General features: G+C 53.9%; 1 protein-coding gene across 1 annotated transcript in view; it reads left to right on the forward strand.

The window, feature by feature from the left end:
- The window catches only part of Aacs (acetoacetyl-CoA synthetase), a 42,996-nt gene extending 30,165 nt beyond the window's left edge, over positions 1 to 12,831 (forward strand). Inside the window, exons 9-18 of the mRNA XM_005080600.4 lie at positions 1,600 to 1,680; positions 2,462 to 2,586; positions 5,349 to 5,413; positions 5,532 to 5,654; positions 7,879 to 7,992; positions 8,351 to 8,476; positions 9,312 to 9,381; positions 9,566 to 9,624; positions 10,270 to 10,472; positions 11,669 to 12,831. Coding sequence (XP_005080657.1) covers positions 1,600 to 1,680; positions 2,462 to 2,586; positions 5,349 to 5,413; positions 5,532 to 5,654; positions 7,879 to 7,992; positions 8,351 to 8,476; positions 9,312 to 9,381; positions 9,566 to 9,624; positions 10,270 to 10,472; positions 11,669 to 11,806 — 1,104 coding nt within the window. The 3' untranslated portion in view covers positions 11,807 to 12,831. The remainder of the gene's footprint in view (positions 1 to 1,599; positions 1,681 to 2,461; positions 2,587 to 5,348; positions 5,414 to 5,531; positions 5,655 to 7,878; positions 7,993 to 8,350; positions 8,477 to 9,311; positions 9,382 to 9,565; positions 9,625 to 10,269; positions 10,473 to 11,668) is intronic.
- Positions 12,832 to 14,464: the final 1,633 nt, after the last annotated feature.

A 14,464-nucleotide genomic window follows, 5' to 3' on the forward strand; every position in this document is an offset into this window, starting at 1 on the left:
CTCCATCGCCAGCACTGAAAAAAAGAAGAAGCTCTTGTTTGAGACCCAGAGAACCGTGCTACTGTGTCACCTCCCCCAAGGAAGACAGTCAGCATGGCTGTTAACAGGCAAAGGATAGGTGTGGGTGTAGACATGGAGGAGAACAGCGATGCTGTTTTGAGCGTAGAACCCGAGGGTGATAGACAGGTGCATGGCGGTGTAGCTCTTGGGAAGACTCTCATTCTTTTACAGATCCATCACGATTGGAAGGAGAACCTCCGGGAGGTGCTTCTACTGAACCCTGTGTTCTCTCTCTCTCTGTCTCTCTTTTTTGAGACAGGGTTTCTCTGTGTAGCCCTGACTGTTCTAGAACTCACTCTGTAGACCAGGGTGACCTGGAACTCAGAGATCCGCCTGCCTCTGCCTCCCGAGTGCTGGGTTAGAGGCGTGCGCCACTGACATGTTTGTTACTTGTCTGTGACGGTGGTAAAATACTCCAATGAAAAACAACTCAGAGGAGACAAGGACTTACCCTGGCTTACAGCTCCCATCAGGGCATGGAAGGTGTGGCAACAAGGACACAAGTAGTCAGGAAGTGGGGAACTGGAAGTGGGGCGGGACATACTTCTTCCAGCAAGACTCTGGCTCCTGAAGGTTTCATAACCTCCCAAACAGCGCCACCTGCTGGGGACCAAGTGTTCACATCTGTGAGCCTATGGGGGCATTTCTCATTCAAACAACAGCAGTTTTGGATGGAGGGTCTCCTTTAATTGGCCTTCTCTCAAGTGTATGACATGAGTCTGGTGTGTGACAGGTGGGATCTTGTGCCAGCTGCATGGCTCTTCCATAGTCCGTGAGCCTCCTTATAAGCCTGGGGCTCACACATGTGAGCCAGACCCAGGCAGTGAGCTGATCATTCCAGGGGCATCAAAGGGTGGCATCCCCAGTCTGCCCTCAGGATCTCATAGGGGCCCCAGTATAGAGACAGGAAGACCAAGGCTGAGGGGGGAGTGATGGGCACTCACACTGCTATCTGGACTCAGCTCTGAGAAAGACGCTCCCCCCACCCCAGCCTCCAGCCGGGGCTGCTGGGGATGTACATGTGCAGGGTAAGGGGTGTGCTGACCCGTCCTGGGGGAGCAGGAGGAACAGGTGCAGGCCTGGGGAGGGTGTTTCCTAGACTGGTGCATCGTGGATTTGGAGCCTGGGACTGTTGCCTAGTAAATACTGAAACCAAAAGCGGAGGGTGTGTGGGAGGTGTCCCGAGTGGTCCCCTCTGCCACGGTGTCTCTGGGCTCTGTGTTTAGATGTCTTCTCCCAGGAGAGCCCAAATGCAGGGACACATCTGCTCTTGGCCCTTGAGCTTTCTCTCGCATCTCAGGGAAGGTCACCTCTCTTCTTCCTGAAGTTAGTATGTCTCTGATGGTGTCCCTGATGGGATGGGCATGGAGAGCTCATGGGTGGATGGGGTGTACTAGGACTTCCTGAGTGATGCTAGGGTGTCTGATGGCAGGGTGACACCGAAGCTGACCCCGAGGGCAGAGAGCTCCAGTTGGCTCCTCAGGGAAGGGGAGAGGGACAGTGTGTCTCACCCATGCCTTGCCCTCCCTCTCTCCGCAGGGCACGCTTATCCAGCACCTGAAGGAGCACGTACTGCATGGTAACATGACGAGCAGTGACATTCTGCTCTACTACACAACGGTGTGTCCCGTGGCCTTCTGCTCCCTTCCTGGGGCTGGTGGTACAGGGGATGGCGGGTGGATGTGGCCTGGAGCAGCACGGGGTGCTGACACGAGTCCAGAGCTTGAGTTGGGAGTTGGGGTGTTCCTGTCCAGTCTGGAGAGGTTCCAAAGGATCTAGCAGTGTTTCTTGGGTGGTGTGTCTGTTCTGGCTAATGTTTCCTTTTTTTAGTGTCTGGGATTGAACCCAGGCCCTCAAACATGCTAGGCAAGTGCTCTACCAGCAAACCACATCCCTAGTCCTTTATTTTTTTCATGTTGAGATAGCATCTAGCTGAGTTGTCCAGGCTAGATGGTGCTTAACTCTGTAGACCAGGCTGGCCTTGAACCCCTGACTTTCTGCTGCAGTTGTATGTCCCCATCTCCCAATACTAACTCTAGGGTGCTGGGTGACACTCAGTTACCCAGCAGGTCTGCCCAGGCTTCCCTCTGGTCCATGCAAGGGAGCTTGTGTGCCCCTTTGCCCTCCAGGTTGGAGATTCCTGCCGGAATTCCTCTCCCCCTTGGTTTTTTTGTTCCAGATCTGCCCAGATTTCCCCCGAGTGGTTGGAGGAGTAGACAGTGGGTCTGCCTGTGTCTTTCCTTTTAGGACATTTTTTGTTTGCTTGTTTTAGATTGGGTTTCATAATGTAATTAAGGCTGACCCCAAACTTGCAGTCCTCAGCCTCCCCCCACTGCCCTCAGTGCTAGGATTCCAGGCCAGCACCTCTGCCTGGCTAACCTGGTCTCCCTGTTTGCGGCAGGTCGGCTGGATGATGTGGAACTGGATGGTGTCAGCCCTGGCCACAGGAGCATCCTTGGTCTTGTATGATGGCTCTCCGCTGGTCCCGACACCCAATGTGTTGTGGGACCTTGTGGACAGGATAGGGTAGGTACCTCGGATCCTGCTCGGTTGACCCAAGCTGTCAGTATTGTTGACTTGCTGGGGAGGCTCAGCATCAGAGAGAGCTAACATCCCAGCTTCTGCCCAAGAGTTCGCAGTTTTTTGGTTTGAAAGGGTGCGGAGGGTGCTGGAAGCAGAGGGGACGGAGGTCAAGACAGGTCCCACCCTCAGCCTGTTGCTTGTGGAGTGAGGACTGGTCCTCAGGATGGGAGGGAACTTTGAGAGGTCAAGGGAGTGGGGTTAGCTCTTGGTTTTTGCTTCAGTGGATGGAATCCAGTCCTTGATGTGTGAGACAAGAATTCCACCTCTGGGTTACAGCCTTCGGATGTCTGCCCTTCTTTTCTTTTCCTTCCTCATTCTTCCATTCCTTGCTAATTTTTATTTCTAAATTCTCACTTAAATTACCTTTTAGTAGAAAGTATATATTGAAGGAGTCCGGGTGATGTTTTGATTGACTGTGTGGTAAAGTGGCCATGACTGTCAGTCAATTGGTGTCACACCCTGGCCTTGAGTGGTGACTGTGTTCTTCTGTGTACTCCGTGGAACACAGGTTTTAGGATCAGTGTAGCACTGTGAACAAGCTGTTGGTCTTATTCCTAAGCCTGTGTGATTCCAGGGCATCTCAGATCAAGCAGGACTGAGGTGTAGGTGGCTGTTTATGTAGGGTGTCCCTGGGCCCGAGTGAACTGGAGAAGTCTGGTGCGTGCAGCCAGGCACACATGTGGAATGTGAGGCCAGTCCTCCTGGGACAGCGTGTCCAGCTGTCTGCTGTAGTCTTCCCCAAGGGATCAAAGCTACACTGCAGGTACTTTGTGGCCTCTGAGAGGTACGACTGCCTGTGGCCTTAACCCACTCTCTTCCCCCTGGTGGATGCTAGTGGGAGCCCTAAGGTACAGAGGTCACATTTGGACAGGACGCAGCATTGAGCATCTCCTGGTGGCTGGGGATTATGGAAACGTTGTCAATAGAGACCCACCCCTAGACACCCTGTTCCACCAGCCCTTGGTGGACGAGCTCATCGCCAGTGATGGAGGCTCAGGCTTGTGTTGCCAGCAGTACTGCTCTGCCTTGCTCAGTCACCAGCTGGAACCACTGTGCGGAAAGCAGAAGGAGCTGCTCGTGACTTTTGTTTTAAACGTTTTAACGCTTACTTATTGTGTGTGTGACTGTGTGCATGCCATGGTGTACAAGCGGAGGTCAGAGGACAACTTGTTGGGAGTTTAATCCTGGGATTAAACTCAAGTTGTCAGGTTGATGACAAGCACCTTTACCCACTGAACTGGCCACTGCTAGGGTTTTTAAATCTCGGCCATTAACATTTTACATAAAACTGTCTGGCCAGAGTCATGCTATTTAAATTCCAACACATGGCTCACAGTGTTAATGAGGAGTCTGTTTCCTAGTGAGACTGTGGTTGGCCAAAGGTTAATTGTATTTCTTGGTACCTGCTAGCCAGGCTTCAGGAAGAGAAAGGTTTTGGTGTGGGGTGGGTGTAGTGGGGGAAGCTTCCAGAAGAGGGATGGAGAGGAGAATGGATGTCATTGAGGCTTCAAGCTCCAATGTGGTGTGTGATACATGTGTATGAGATTATGTTTATATGTGCGTGTACACATGTGAAAGTGCACCTGTGTGCATAAGATTACATGTGCATGTGTGTACACATGAGTGTGAACTGTAGGTGTGTGCATGCACATGTACGAAGTCGGTGTGCCCATAGACCCGTGGGCTGGTCCCATGCAGGGTGTACACACTGAGTCTGTGCCCAGTACTAAGCTGTGGTCTTGTCAGGCGCCACCTGCTCCCTGGTGGAGCGTACCTCCTTACTGCCCAACATGGCAGGTGTGACTTCATCCCTAGGTTGGGACTGTGCAGCTCTCAATGGCAGTGAGAGACACAGGTGCCGAGCAGATGGGTAGTGGGTAGGATGTCCCATCCCAACCAGTCCTGAGACTAAGACAAGGTTAAGTATGCACCGGCAAGACGTCTTAGTGGGTGAAGGTACTTGCTGCTGCCATACCTGATAATCTTGAGTTCAGTCCCCAGGACCTACGTGGTCAAAGGAGAGATCAGAACCTGCAAGGTTGTCCTCTGAACTCTACATGTGTGCCCTTCTCCCCACGACAAAATAAACAAAAGTGCAATAAAAAAGAAAAGAAGAAACCCATTTACCTTGTAGCCAGAGGCACTGGCCAGGATCAGCAAGCAGGCTGGTGGCATCCTTAGGGCCTCAGAGCTTTTCAAACATGTCCATAAACTAGGAGTGACTCTAGCTTGTGGTACTAGTTTCTGAACAGCAGAGGGCACCACCAGCTCTAATGCTCCAGACTCGGACCAGATCCTTTAGGACTGGTTTTTCTTATTGAGGTGAACCTAAGGAGTGGTGATTTTGGTTAAAGATGGGGCTAGAGTTCTGCGCTTGCTATCTTGGGACATAGGGCAATCAGCCACCCGTCTGCAAGGGCCATGTGGCAGTAAGACAACCCTGCATGGGAGTCCTCACTGTGAGTGCTTTTTGTCCCCTGGAGGGAGTTGATCACTTGTCACTGTCACAGGCCTCTGCTTGTGCCAGGCCTCTGTTCCGGGTGGATCCCTGCGGGACCAGGATGTGATGGGATAGAGCAGGCCTAGAACTGAATCAAGAGTGCAGGAGATGGGAGGCTGTGGCTGGAGTCTGTTACTGATATTTGGAAGCCTTGGGGCCCCGCGGGAGGCCTGAAAGCGTTTTTTCTGTCCCACCTGTGTCACAGTATCACCATCCTGGGAACGGGAGCCAAGTGGCTGTCAGTGTTGGAGGAGAAGGACATGAAGCCAGGTGAGTGGCCCTTCAGTCCATATTCCCAGGAGCTGACGTCCATTCTGGCTGTGTCCTGCACGTGAGTGTAGCCGAGGGCAGTGGGCTTGGCTTCATCTCTGGTCATTTTTACCCCCAGTGGAAACTCACAACCTCCACACGCTCCACACGATCCTGTCCACTGGCTCACCGCTGAAAGCCCAGAGCTACGAGTATGTGTACAGATGCGTCAAGAGCAGCGTGCTCCTTGGCTCCATCTCAGGTAGGGCTGAAAACAGTGGCTCCCAGAGGAACAGGGGAAAGGAGGTGTGGGGTGGCCCTTGGAAGTTGTAATGGGCACTGTGGTTAGGAGTGTCATAGCAGTGGTATGGTGAGTGATAGGTTGTAGGATTAAAGAGCACTTGCTATCCTTGAAGAAAACCAGAGTTCGGTTTCTTAGCACCCATGTTGAGTGGCTTTAGCCACCTGTAACTCAAGTTCCAAATCCTTCGTCTGGCATCCTTGGGCTGTCTGTCTTAGTTAGGGTTTCTATGCTGTGAAGAGACACCATGACCACAGCAACCCTTACAAAGAAAACATTTAATTGACGTGGCTTGCTTACAGTTTCGTAGGTTCAGTCCATTATTGTGGCAGGAAGTATGGCATTCATACATCTTAATATTCATGGAACAGGAAGTGGACTGTGACACTGGGAGTAGCTTGAGCATAGGAGACCTCAAAGCTCACTCTCATAGTAACATACGTCCTCTAACAAGGTCATAACCTACTCTAACAAAGCCATACCTCCTAATAGTGCCACTTCTTTTGGGGGCCTTTTCTTTCAAAACACCCCCTCACATACACACACACACACACACACACACACACACACACACACACACACGCGCGCGCAGTTCAGGGTTCACAAGAAAGGTCCCTTTCTTGATGTGTTTCTGGTCAGATGTTCTCTGTGGGCGAGTGTTTGGATGCACGAGTGTGAGGGCATGTGTGTAAGGTTGAACATGTATGCATGTGGGCGTGTGTGTATGTGTGTGTGTGCGCGCGCGCGCGCGCAGGGCTGCTGTGGACATGACTTCAGGTGCATCATATTTCCTTTGGCAGTGGCTCTTGACAGGTTACAGGAATCTGTGGATCACGTCTCTTCTCTATAAATTAGCCTCTTGTAGGGAGAGCATCATGATTTTGGCCCTCTGCCCTTCCTGCTGCTCTGTTTCTTTTGGTTCTGTCCAAAGGTGTGAACACTTGCAGAGCTGGCTAGGCTTGTCTCCAGATCTCTTTCAGTGCATCTGTGATTCTGTGAGGGCCTCCTCAGCCCCATTACTGTCCAGCCTCTCTGCACCTCATATCCTCTGGTCCATTTGTTCCTGAGACTGCAGTGCATCCTGCTCACCTTGATGGGTCTCTGGGGTGTCCTGGGTGCTGCCTGAGTGTCTCTGGCTGGCTTGGTCTGTGTCAGGACCTGGCCTGTCTTCTTGGTGAGGCCCTGCCCCGTTCCTGTTGTGAGCCTGATCCAAACCTTGGTGGTCGCAGCGAACACGGGACCTGGGGTGGACATAAAGAAGACAGAGCTTTTGCCTGGGGAGAAGCAGCTCACAGAGCCCCTAGGCTGAGTCTTCCCTTCTGCCTTCACAGAAGACACACTCACGTGGCTCAGCCCTCCCCACATCTGCCTGTACCTGGAGGAGGCGGTGGCTATCCTTGTAGCATGGTTTGGGGGCATCTGGATACCGAGTGTGAGGATCAGGGTGTCTGCATGGACTCTGTGCATCTCCTCAGGACCCCTGGCTGGAATCCACAACCCCACCGTGCTGCAGATGGCTTTGCTGTGCTCCCGTGTATGTGTGTGTCCAGGTGTGGTGTGGTGAATGTGTCTGTGTGAGTTGTGCATGATGTGTATGTGTGTCTGTGGGGAGGTGTGTGTTATGTGAGTGTCCTCAGGTGAGGCTCATTATCTTAAGTCTTGGGCTTTCATGTGACCAGATGGGAGCATTTGCTGAGTCCTTGGGTAGGGAGGCTCAGTCAGAGAGGACATCACCAGGCAGAGGGGCAGGTATAGAGCTGGGTCCAGTCTCTGTCACTGCTGCCTCTCTCTCTCTGTCTCTGCAAGGGAGCCCTTGCTGCCAGGCATGTGTCTAAGGGAGTGGTGTTTGTGCAAGGGAGCCCTTGCTGCCAGGCATGTGTCTAAGGGAGTGGTGTTTGTGCAAGGGAGCCCTTGCTGCCAGGCATGTGTCTAAGGGAGTGGTGTTTGTGCAAGGGAGCCCTTGCTGCCAGGCATGTGTCTAAGGGAGTGGTGTTTGTGCAAGGGAGCCCTTGCTGCCAGGCATGTGTCTAAGGGAGTGGTGTTTGTGCAAGGGAGCCCTTGCTGCCAGGCATGTGTCTAAGGGAGTGGTGTTTGTCCAGGTAGGTATGCATCTTGCTGACAGGGAACCCTGTCCCCAAGGGTCACCTCTTCCTGAGGGTCACCTGTCCTCTGCGGTTGCTTGCAGGTGGCACCGATATCATCTCCTGTTTCATGGGCCAAAACTCATCTATCCCTGTGTACAAGGGTGAGATTCAAGCCCGGAACCTTGGCATGGCCGTGGAAGCCTGGGACGAGGAAGGTAAGTGGCTCCCTGACTTTTGTGGGGTGTGGAGGGAGATGTGTCCCTTGCTTGTGATGATTCTTCATCTCCCTAACGGGAGTGGCGGCTCTCCCACGGAGAGCACTGTCCTTTCCCAGGGGTGTGGCTTTGTACTCATACGCCTCTGACCCCATCTTTGGAGAAGTAGGTGTTGAGATGGAGTGCCGTGAGAGCAGGGGGTGGGTACCAGGCTGTATGTGGGTTTTGTCAGGGAGGCCACGGTGCACATGGAGGGTTGGTCACTTTTGCTTGCATACGGCAAAATTGTGTCCCAAGTAGGAGCATATGCCAGAGTGTGGTCATGAGTATTCCAGGCTGTCTTCTCCCCGTATGCCAGGGAAGGCCGTCTGGGGAGAGAGTGGCGAGCTGGTATGCACCAAACCCATCCCCTGCCAGCCCACGCACTTCTGGAACGACGAGAATGGCAGCAAGTACAGGAAGGCTTACTTCTCCAAATTCCCTGGTAGGCGGGGGCAGGCTGGCACCGCACCTCACCTGGCTAGGGCTTGGCTTCTCCAGCTCCCAGTGGCTCTCAGTATCTCATCAGTGTCGGCCTGAAAACAACCTAAGATCTAAGGCTGGGTTCGGTTGGCCCTTACTCACCTCTGCTTTCAAAGCCTCCAGCTACCAGCACTGTGCTGAGAGCCACAGGAGTCTCTGGGGAGAAGGGAGAGGGACGAGGGACAAGGGATGAGGCCAGAGGGGATGAGGGCAGAGGGTGGAGGGCGGAGGGCAGAGGGCAGAGGGCGAAGGGCGGAGGGGATGAGAGTAGAGAGTAGAGGGTGGAGGGCGGAGGGCGGAGGGCGGAGGGCTGCCTGCCTGCCTCTGTCCGGGGCTTGTCTGCTGGTCACAGTGAAGTGGCGGCTGGAGGGAGGCCTGGAGACAGAGGAGGGTGCTGCTGTGCAGCAGGCTGACTCACGCCCGACGCGCCACCCACGCCACCCTTACACGCTATCACTGCAGTTCACCCTGTCAGGCTGCCCTGTAGAGGCCCCTGCTCTCTGTGGCTCTGGTTCCTCCTGCCTCGATTGGAACAAGTAGCCTTGGTGGACAGACACTGCTAACACCCTTTTGTGTAAACTACATATGTGCAGTCACATGTGCTGAGGTCACAGGCAGGTGCCACCGTATTTGACGCATGCAGTTCACTGTCTCCCCCTCCCTGGCCTCTGCGCCTGATCAGCCATGCACTACTTGTTCTTGAACTTAGGAAATCTGTCCCTGCCTCAGGTGTCTGTCTGGGTGTATCCTACCTAGTCCATCCGTTAGTGTCACCATCTGTCCCGCCTTTCTTGTAGGCATCTGGGCACATGGCGACTACTGCAGGATCAATCCTAAGACAGGAGGCATCGTCATGCTGGGCCGGAGGTGAGGTGTCCCTTCCTCCTGCCATTCCCCTGAGGCATGGGGGACATGTCCTGTGAAGTGAGAGGTCAGAGGGCAGCAGGGAGCAGTTGGTTGCTAGGGGAGGAGCCTTACTGTTGGGCGTGGCACTTGCTAAGAGGGATGGCCGTCACCACATGCTTTAGCCATGTGCCTCTTGCCTCTGCAGTGATGGCACCCTCAACCCCAACGGAGTGCGCTTTGGCAGCTCGGAGATCTACAACATTGGTTCGTGCACTTCTGCTGCTCTCATTTGGGTCCAGGGTGGCCTCACGGGCACCAGGATCCTGATTCCCAAAGAGTTTGCGAGGGTGGACATCCATGTCGTGGGGAAGGGTGGACATCCATGCATGCCTTTCTTTCTGGCCATACTCTGGTACCTCCTAAAACCTCAGAAAGGTGAAGGCCCCTTGGCCTTGACCTTTCTTCAGGTTTACATCTTCAGAGAAAGCTCAGAGCATTGGTTAATCTTATCTCTGCTTTCTGGGTAAGGAAACAGAGGCACAGAGAGGGTGTGTGAATGCTGAAGGTCACACAGCACTGTACAGGACACCAGAGCTTCTGGCCTAGGCACTTGGTCCTAGCCCAGGCCCCAGAGCCACCCTTCTTGGGGAGATGGCCTCCTTTGTCATGCTGATGAGATCTGAGCCTCAGGTAGTGCCAGTCAGTGTAGCCAGGTGAGTGACCTGAACTCACTTCCTCCCATGCCTGGCCCCTTTCTCCCGTCAGCGACATCTTAGTATGTATGACGTACACCTTCACGCAGGCGTCCCTCACACCGGGTGGCCCGGTGCCCTCCCTTTCTGACTGGTGATATGGCATGGTGGTCTGTAGAGAGCTTCTTGTGAGGTTGTTTCCTTTCTGCTTCCACAGTGGAAGCCTTTGACGAGGTGGAGGACAGCCTGTGTGTCCCCCAGTACAACAGGGATGGAGAGGAGCGGGTGGTCCTGTTTCTGAAGATGGTGTCTGGGCACACCTTCCAGCCTGACCTCGTTAAGCGCATCCGTGATGCCATCCGCCTTGGTCTGTCGGCACGCCATGTGCCCAGCCTCATCCTGGAGACTCGAGGCATTCCGGTAGGTTGTCTCTGACCTGGGCCTATGAAGGCCGGGGTGACTACAGCTTGCTCTTACTTCTATATGGGTACCATGTTGCCTAGCAACCACCTTCTCCCTCACGATGGCATTTTCAGCGGCTTCCGTGGGATGCCATATTGGGGCTGATGGCCCGAGTATGCCCTGCAGACAGCTGTAGGAGCGTGAACTCTGAAGGGGGCTGCAGGTGTGCATGCTGGGGGTTTTGTGGGTCCTGGGGAAGGGGCCTCTGAAGGCGCCCTATTCTAGCTCAGTTGCGTTTGTAGTGGGGAATAGAGGCATGCGTGTGCACACATGTGCGCATGTGTGCGAGTGTGTGAGCTGCAGTTATCCATACTTGCTGTGAGGCTGCCATTCCATGCCTGTAGGCTGCTGCTCACTAGATGAGGGGGGCCACTGGGCTTCCGGCTTGGGGGCTCCCTGGGCAGACGGAGCAAACGTGCAGAGATGGACTCAGCTGGCCTGAGCTGGGTGAGACTTCGTGGGGGCATGCTGGGAATAGTCAAGCCATGTCTTGACTAAGTACCACCTGGGCGGCCTTCCCTCTGCCTGGGAAAGTTTTGGCTGTGTCCTCATAGCCACCTGGGGGTGGGGAGGAAGAGAGCCTGAGGTGCACACTGGGTGAGAATGTGTGAGTGTGTGAGCGAGTGAATCAGTGTGTGGGTGAGCAAGTGTATGAGTGAGTGTGCGAGTGTGAGCGTGTGCGAGCGAATGAGTAGCCTGGTCCTCCTGACAGCCTTCTGGCCAGGGACAGGTCTGTTTCACATCTGAAGAAAGCACAGGGACAGGGGAGATCTGTCAGAGGGGGTGACATCTGAGGCAGGCGTGGTGTCACTCTGGTCAGGGGCCATGTGGCACCTGGCGTGCCCACTCCAGGGCTCCTGGCTGTGGGTCTGGTGCAGTGCACAGCATTGGAGACACACACCCACATGCTCATGTGATCTTGACACAGGCACGGGGTCACATGGCAGGTTCCCATGGTGTCAGCTTTGCTTCTGACGTCCTTTCCAATAGGTTCCCTCCGGTGTCTGCAGGTGCTGTGGCATGTGTTTGAAGCCACCGTGTATCTGGTTTCATGGGTCTTTCTGGAAGAAAATGTGGGCAGAAACCTGAGGCGAGGCTGGGCCGTGTCGCCTCCGATTTAAACACACGTCTGTTTGTCTCCTGCCTCCCCACAGTACACACTCAACGGCAAGAAGGTGGAGGTGGCGGTGAAGCAGGTGATGGCTGGGAGGGCTGTGGAGCACCGGGGGGCCTTCTCCAACCCCGAGACCCTGGACCTGTACCGCAACATCCCTGAGCTGCAGGACTTCTGAGCCGACGGCTCGCACACCGTCCAGCCGTGCACGTGATGGAACTTAGGGACGCTTAGAGACAGCAACTGCTCCAGATGGCCCTGGGCACTGCACATTCCGCGGGCTCGGAAATAGCGTTCCTGTTTCGGAGTCATTGGTGGGGATCAGGATGTGCCGGGCCTTCAGAGACTACAAGGGCGCACGAGGCTTGCTCAGCCCTGCTGCTGTAGGTCGGCACGGTCGGCACACAGCCTTGCAGGGGCGTTTGGTGACAGCACACCGGAGGAGCGATGTGGCCCTAAGCCTCATGAGCCCACTGTCCCATCTTGCTCTGTGAAGGTGAAATGACACCTATACCTCCTGTCCTTAACTGGCCTGGCTCCCTCAGCTGTACTGTCCTCTCAAGAGCTGACTGAAGCCAGGGCACCTGGCCCAGCGTGCCTGTCACCGCCTCACAGCTGGCTGTTGGGACCCCTGGGCTGATGGCTCATATACTGTCTGCCATGGCCAGAACACCATTCTAGGGAATTGTGAGTGACACCCAGCCAGCCAAGAGCTCTCTGCTGTGGCGAGTGCCCTCTGCTGGCGAGTGTCTTTGCCCATTTTTGGGTCTTGATAACACAGTGTTTGAACAGGTCAGATGTTTTAAAGGTAATTGACGATCTGGTGTTGGGGGGGCACTTGAACCCCTGGATGCCACCCGTGCCACTGCTTAGGTGTATACTGGGATCCTGGAGTCCTTCAGGGATGGAGCTGCCTGACCTCAGAGGGAGATGGCCTCATGCTGTCTCTTAGTTCCTGGACTCTTTCTGTTGTAACTGTCCTCTGCACTTGTAAACGGAGTCTCAGGCTTGGTCGTCAGGACTCGACGGTGCTTCTCATCTAGCGTGTGTCGCAAATCCTGGTGATTGTTTTGTATATATATATTTTTAAACTGAGCACAATGTAAAACCTTTTGAAAATGTCCTGGATTTTAAGTCTATAAGGGAAAAGTGCTATGAAGAATTTTATGAAATAAACTTGTGCCATGCACACCTGTACATGCACAGGAGACTTCTGTTTCTCTGAGGCGACTGCACACCCATGTGTGGCTGGCTGTACCCATGTCAGCTCATGGCTGCGCTGTGGAATCTTGTGTCCTAGCCCAGTTGTATAATGGTGTTTCCTGCACTCCTGGTGTTTAGCAATGGTCCTACTTTGTGTTAGGTCAGTGTCTGGGCCTCCCCACACCCTGGACCTCCCTGCTACCCAGGCCTGACTGGGTGGATTGTGCCAGCTAGTCACAGACCCCAGCTCATCCCTTGGTAGCTTTCCTATCACAGCTGATCTTCAGGACACAGGAGCACCCAGCCCCTCTGTATGCTGTGCCCTGTCATTCCTGGTTGGCTGTCTTACCTGATGCTTGGTGGTATCATCTGGCTTGTTCCCACCAAGCCTTCCCACCATGTTCCTGTGTTGTTTCTGTGTTCCTGTGGAAAGAGGTAAGTGACAGAGGCCTGGCCTCCTGTGCCTCTGTCAACAGAACGATGGCTTTCCTGAAAGGTCAGGCTGCCTGAGCCCCACCAGCTGTGCTGCCGGGGAGCTTGGGGACCTGAGCACTGAGGGGACCTTTTGTTTTGTATTGTTTTTGTTTTCTGAGACAGGGTTTCTCTGTGCAACAGCCCTGGCTGTCCTAGAACTCGCTCTGTAGACCAGGTTGGCCTCAAACTCACAGAGATCCACCTGCCTCTGCCTCCCAAGTGCTGGGATTAAAGGTGTGTGCCACCAATGCCCAGCCTGGAAGGACCTTTTGCAGTTTCCCATGGGTCACTGGGACAGGCTTGAAGCCACCAGTGGCTCCTAGCTCAGAGGTCAGAGCCTGAGGAGGTCCCATCAGTGCGCACAGGGCTGGCTCCTAGAGGTTCTGGGAGAGCCTCCTTCCCAGCCTGTTCCTGCTATTAGAGGAGCCTCCTTGGTGGCTGTAGCCCTGGCCATCCCTGTGGCCACATTTTCTCTCCCCTTTGCCATCTGATTCCCCAACCCCGTTGTGTCACATATGCCCCCACAGGTTCCCAGAGGGAGATGGGGCACTGTGGAGGTGGGAGCTCTGAGTCGGTCTTCCTGTGTGATTTCTAGGGATCGACACGATTTTATGTTTCTACCCTGGATGTATCTGTGGGTCTTTCTTTTTGTTCCCCCTTTTTGTTTTATTTATTTATTTTGATGGTGTAGGGAATGAAACTTGGGGCCTCATGTGCTATATCACTGAGTTATATGCCAGCCCATTTTCAAAAGAGACATTATTATTATTATTATTATTTTTTTTTTTTTGGTTTTTCGAGACAGGGTTTCTCTGCATTGCTTTGGAGGCTGTCCTGGACCTCGCTCTGTAGACCAGGCTGGCCTCGAACTCACAGAGATCCACCTGCCTCTGCCTCCCGAGTGCTGGGATTAAAGGCGTGCGCCACCACCGCCCGGCTGAGACTTATTATTTTTATTGTATGTGCATGAACGCTTTGCCTGCATATATATATATATATATATATATATATACATGTGCACCATACGCATGCAGTGCCCATGGAGGCCAGAAGAGGGCATCAGATCCCTTGGTACTGGTGTTCGGGATGGTTGGGAGCCACCATGTAGGTGCTGGGAACTGAACTTGGGTCCTTTGCAATAGCAACCAGTGCCCTTTAC

The sequence above is a fragment of the Mesocricetus auratus genome, unplaced genomic scaffold, assembly GCF_017639785.1.
Source record: "Mesocricetus auratus isolate SY011 unplaced genomic scaffold, BCM_Maur_2.0 Super-Scaffold_100025, whole genome shotgun sequence".
NCBI lineage: Eukaryota > Metazoa > Chordata > Mammalia > Rodentia > Cricetidae > Mesocricetus > Mesocricetus auratus.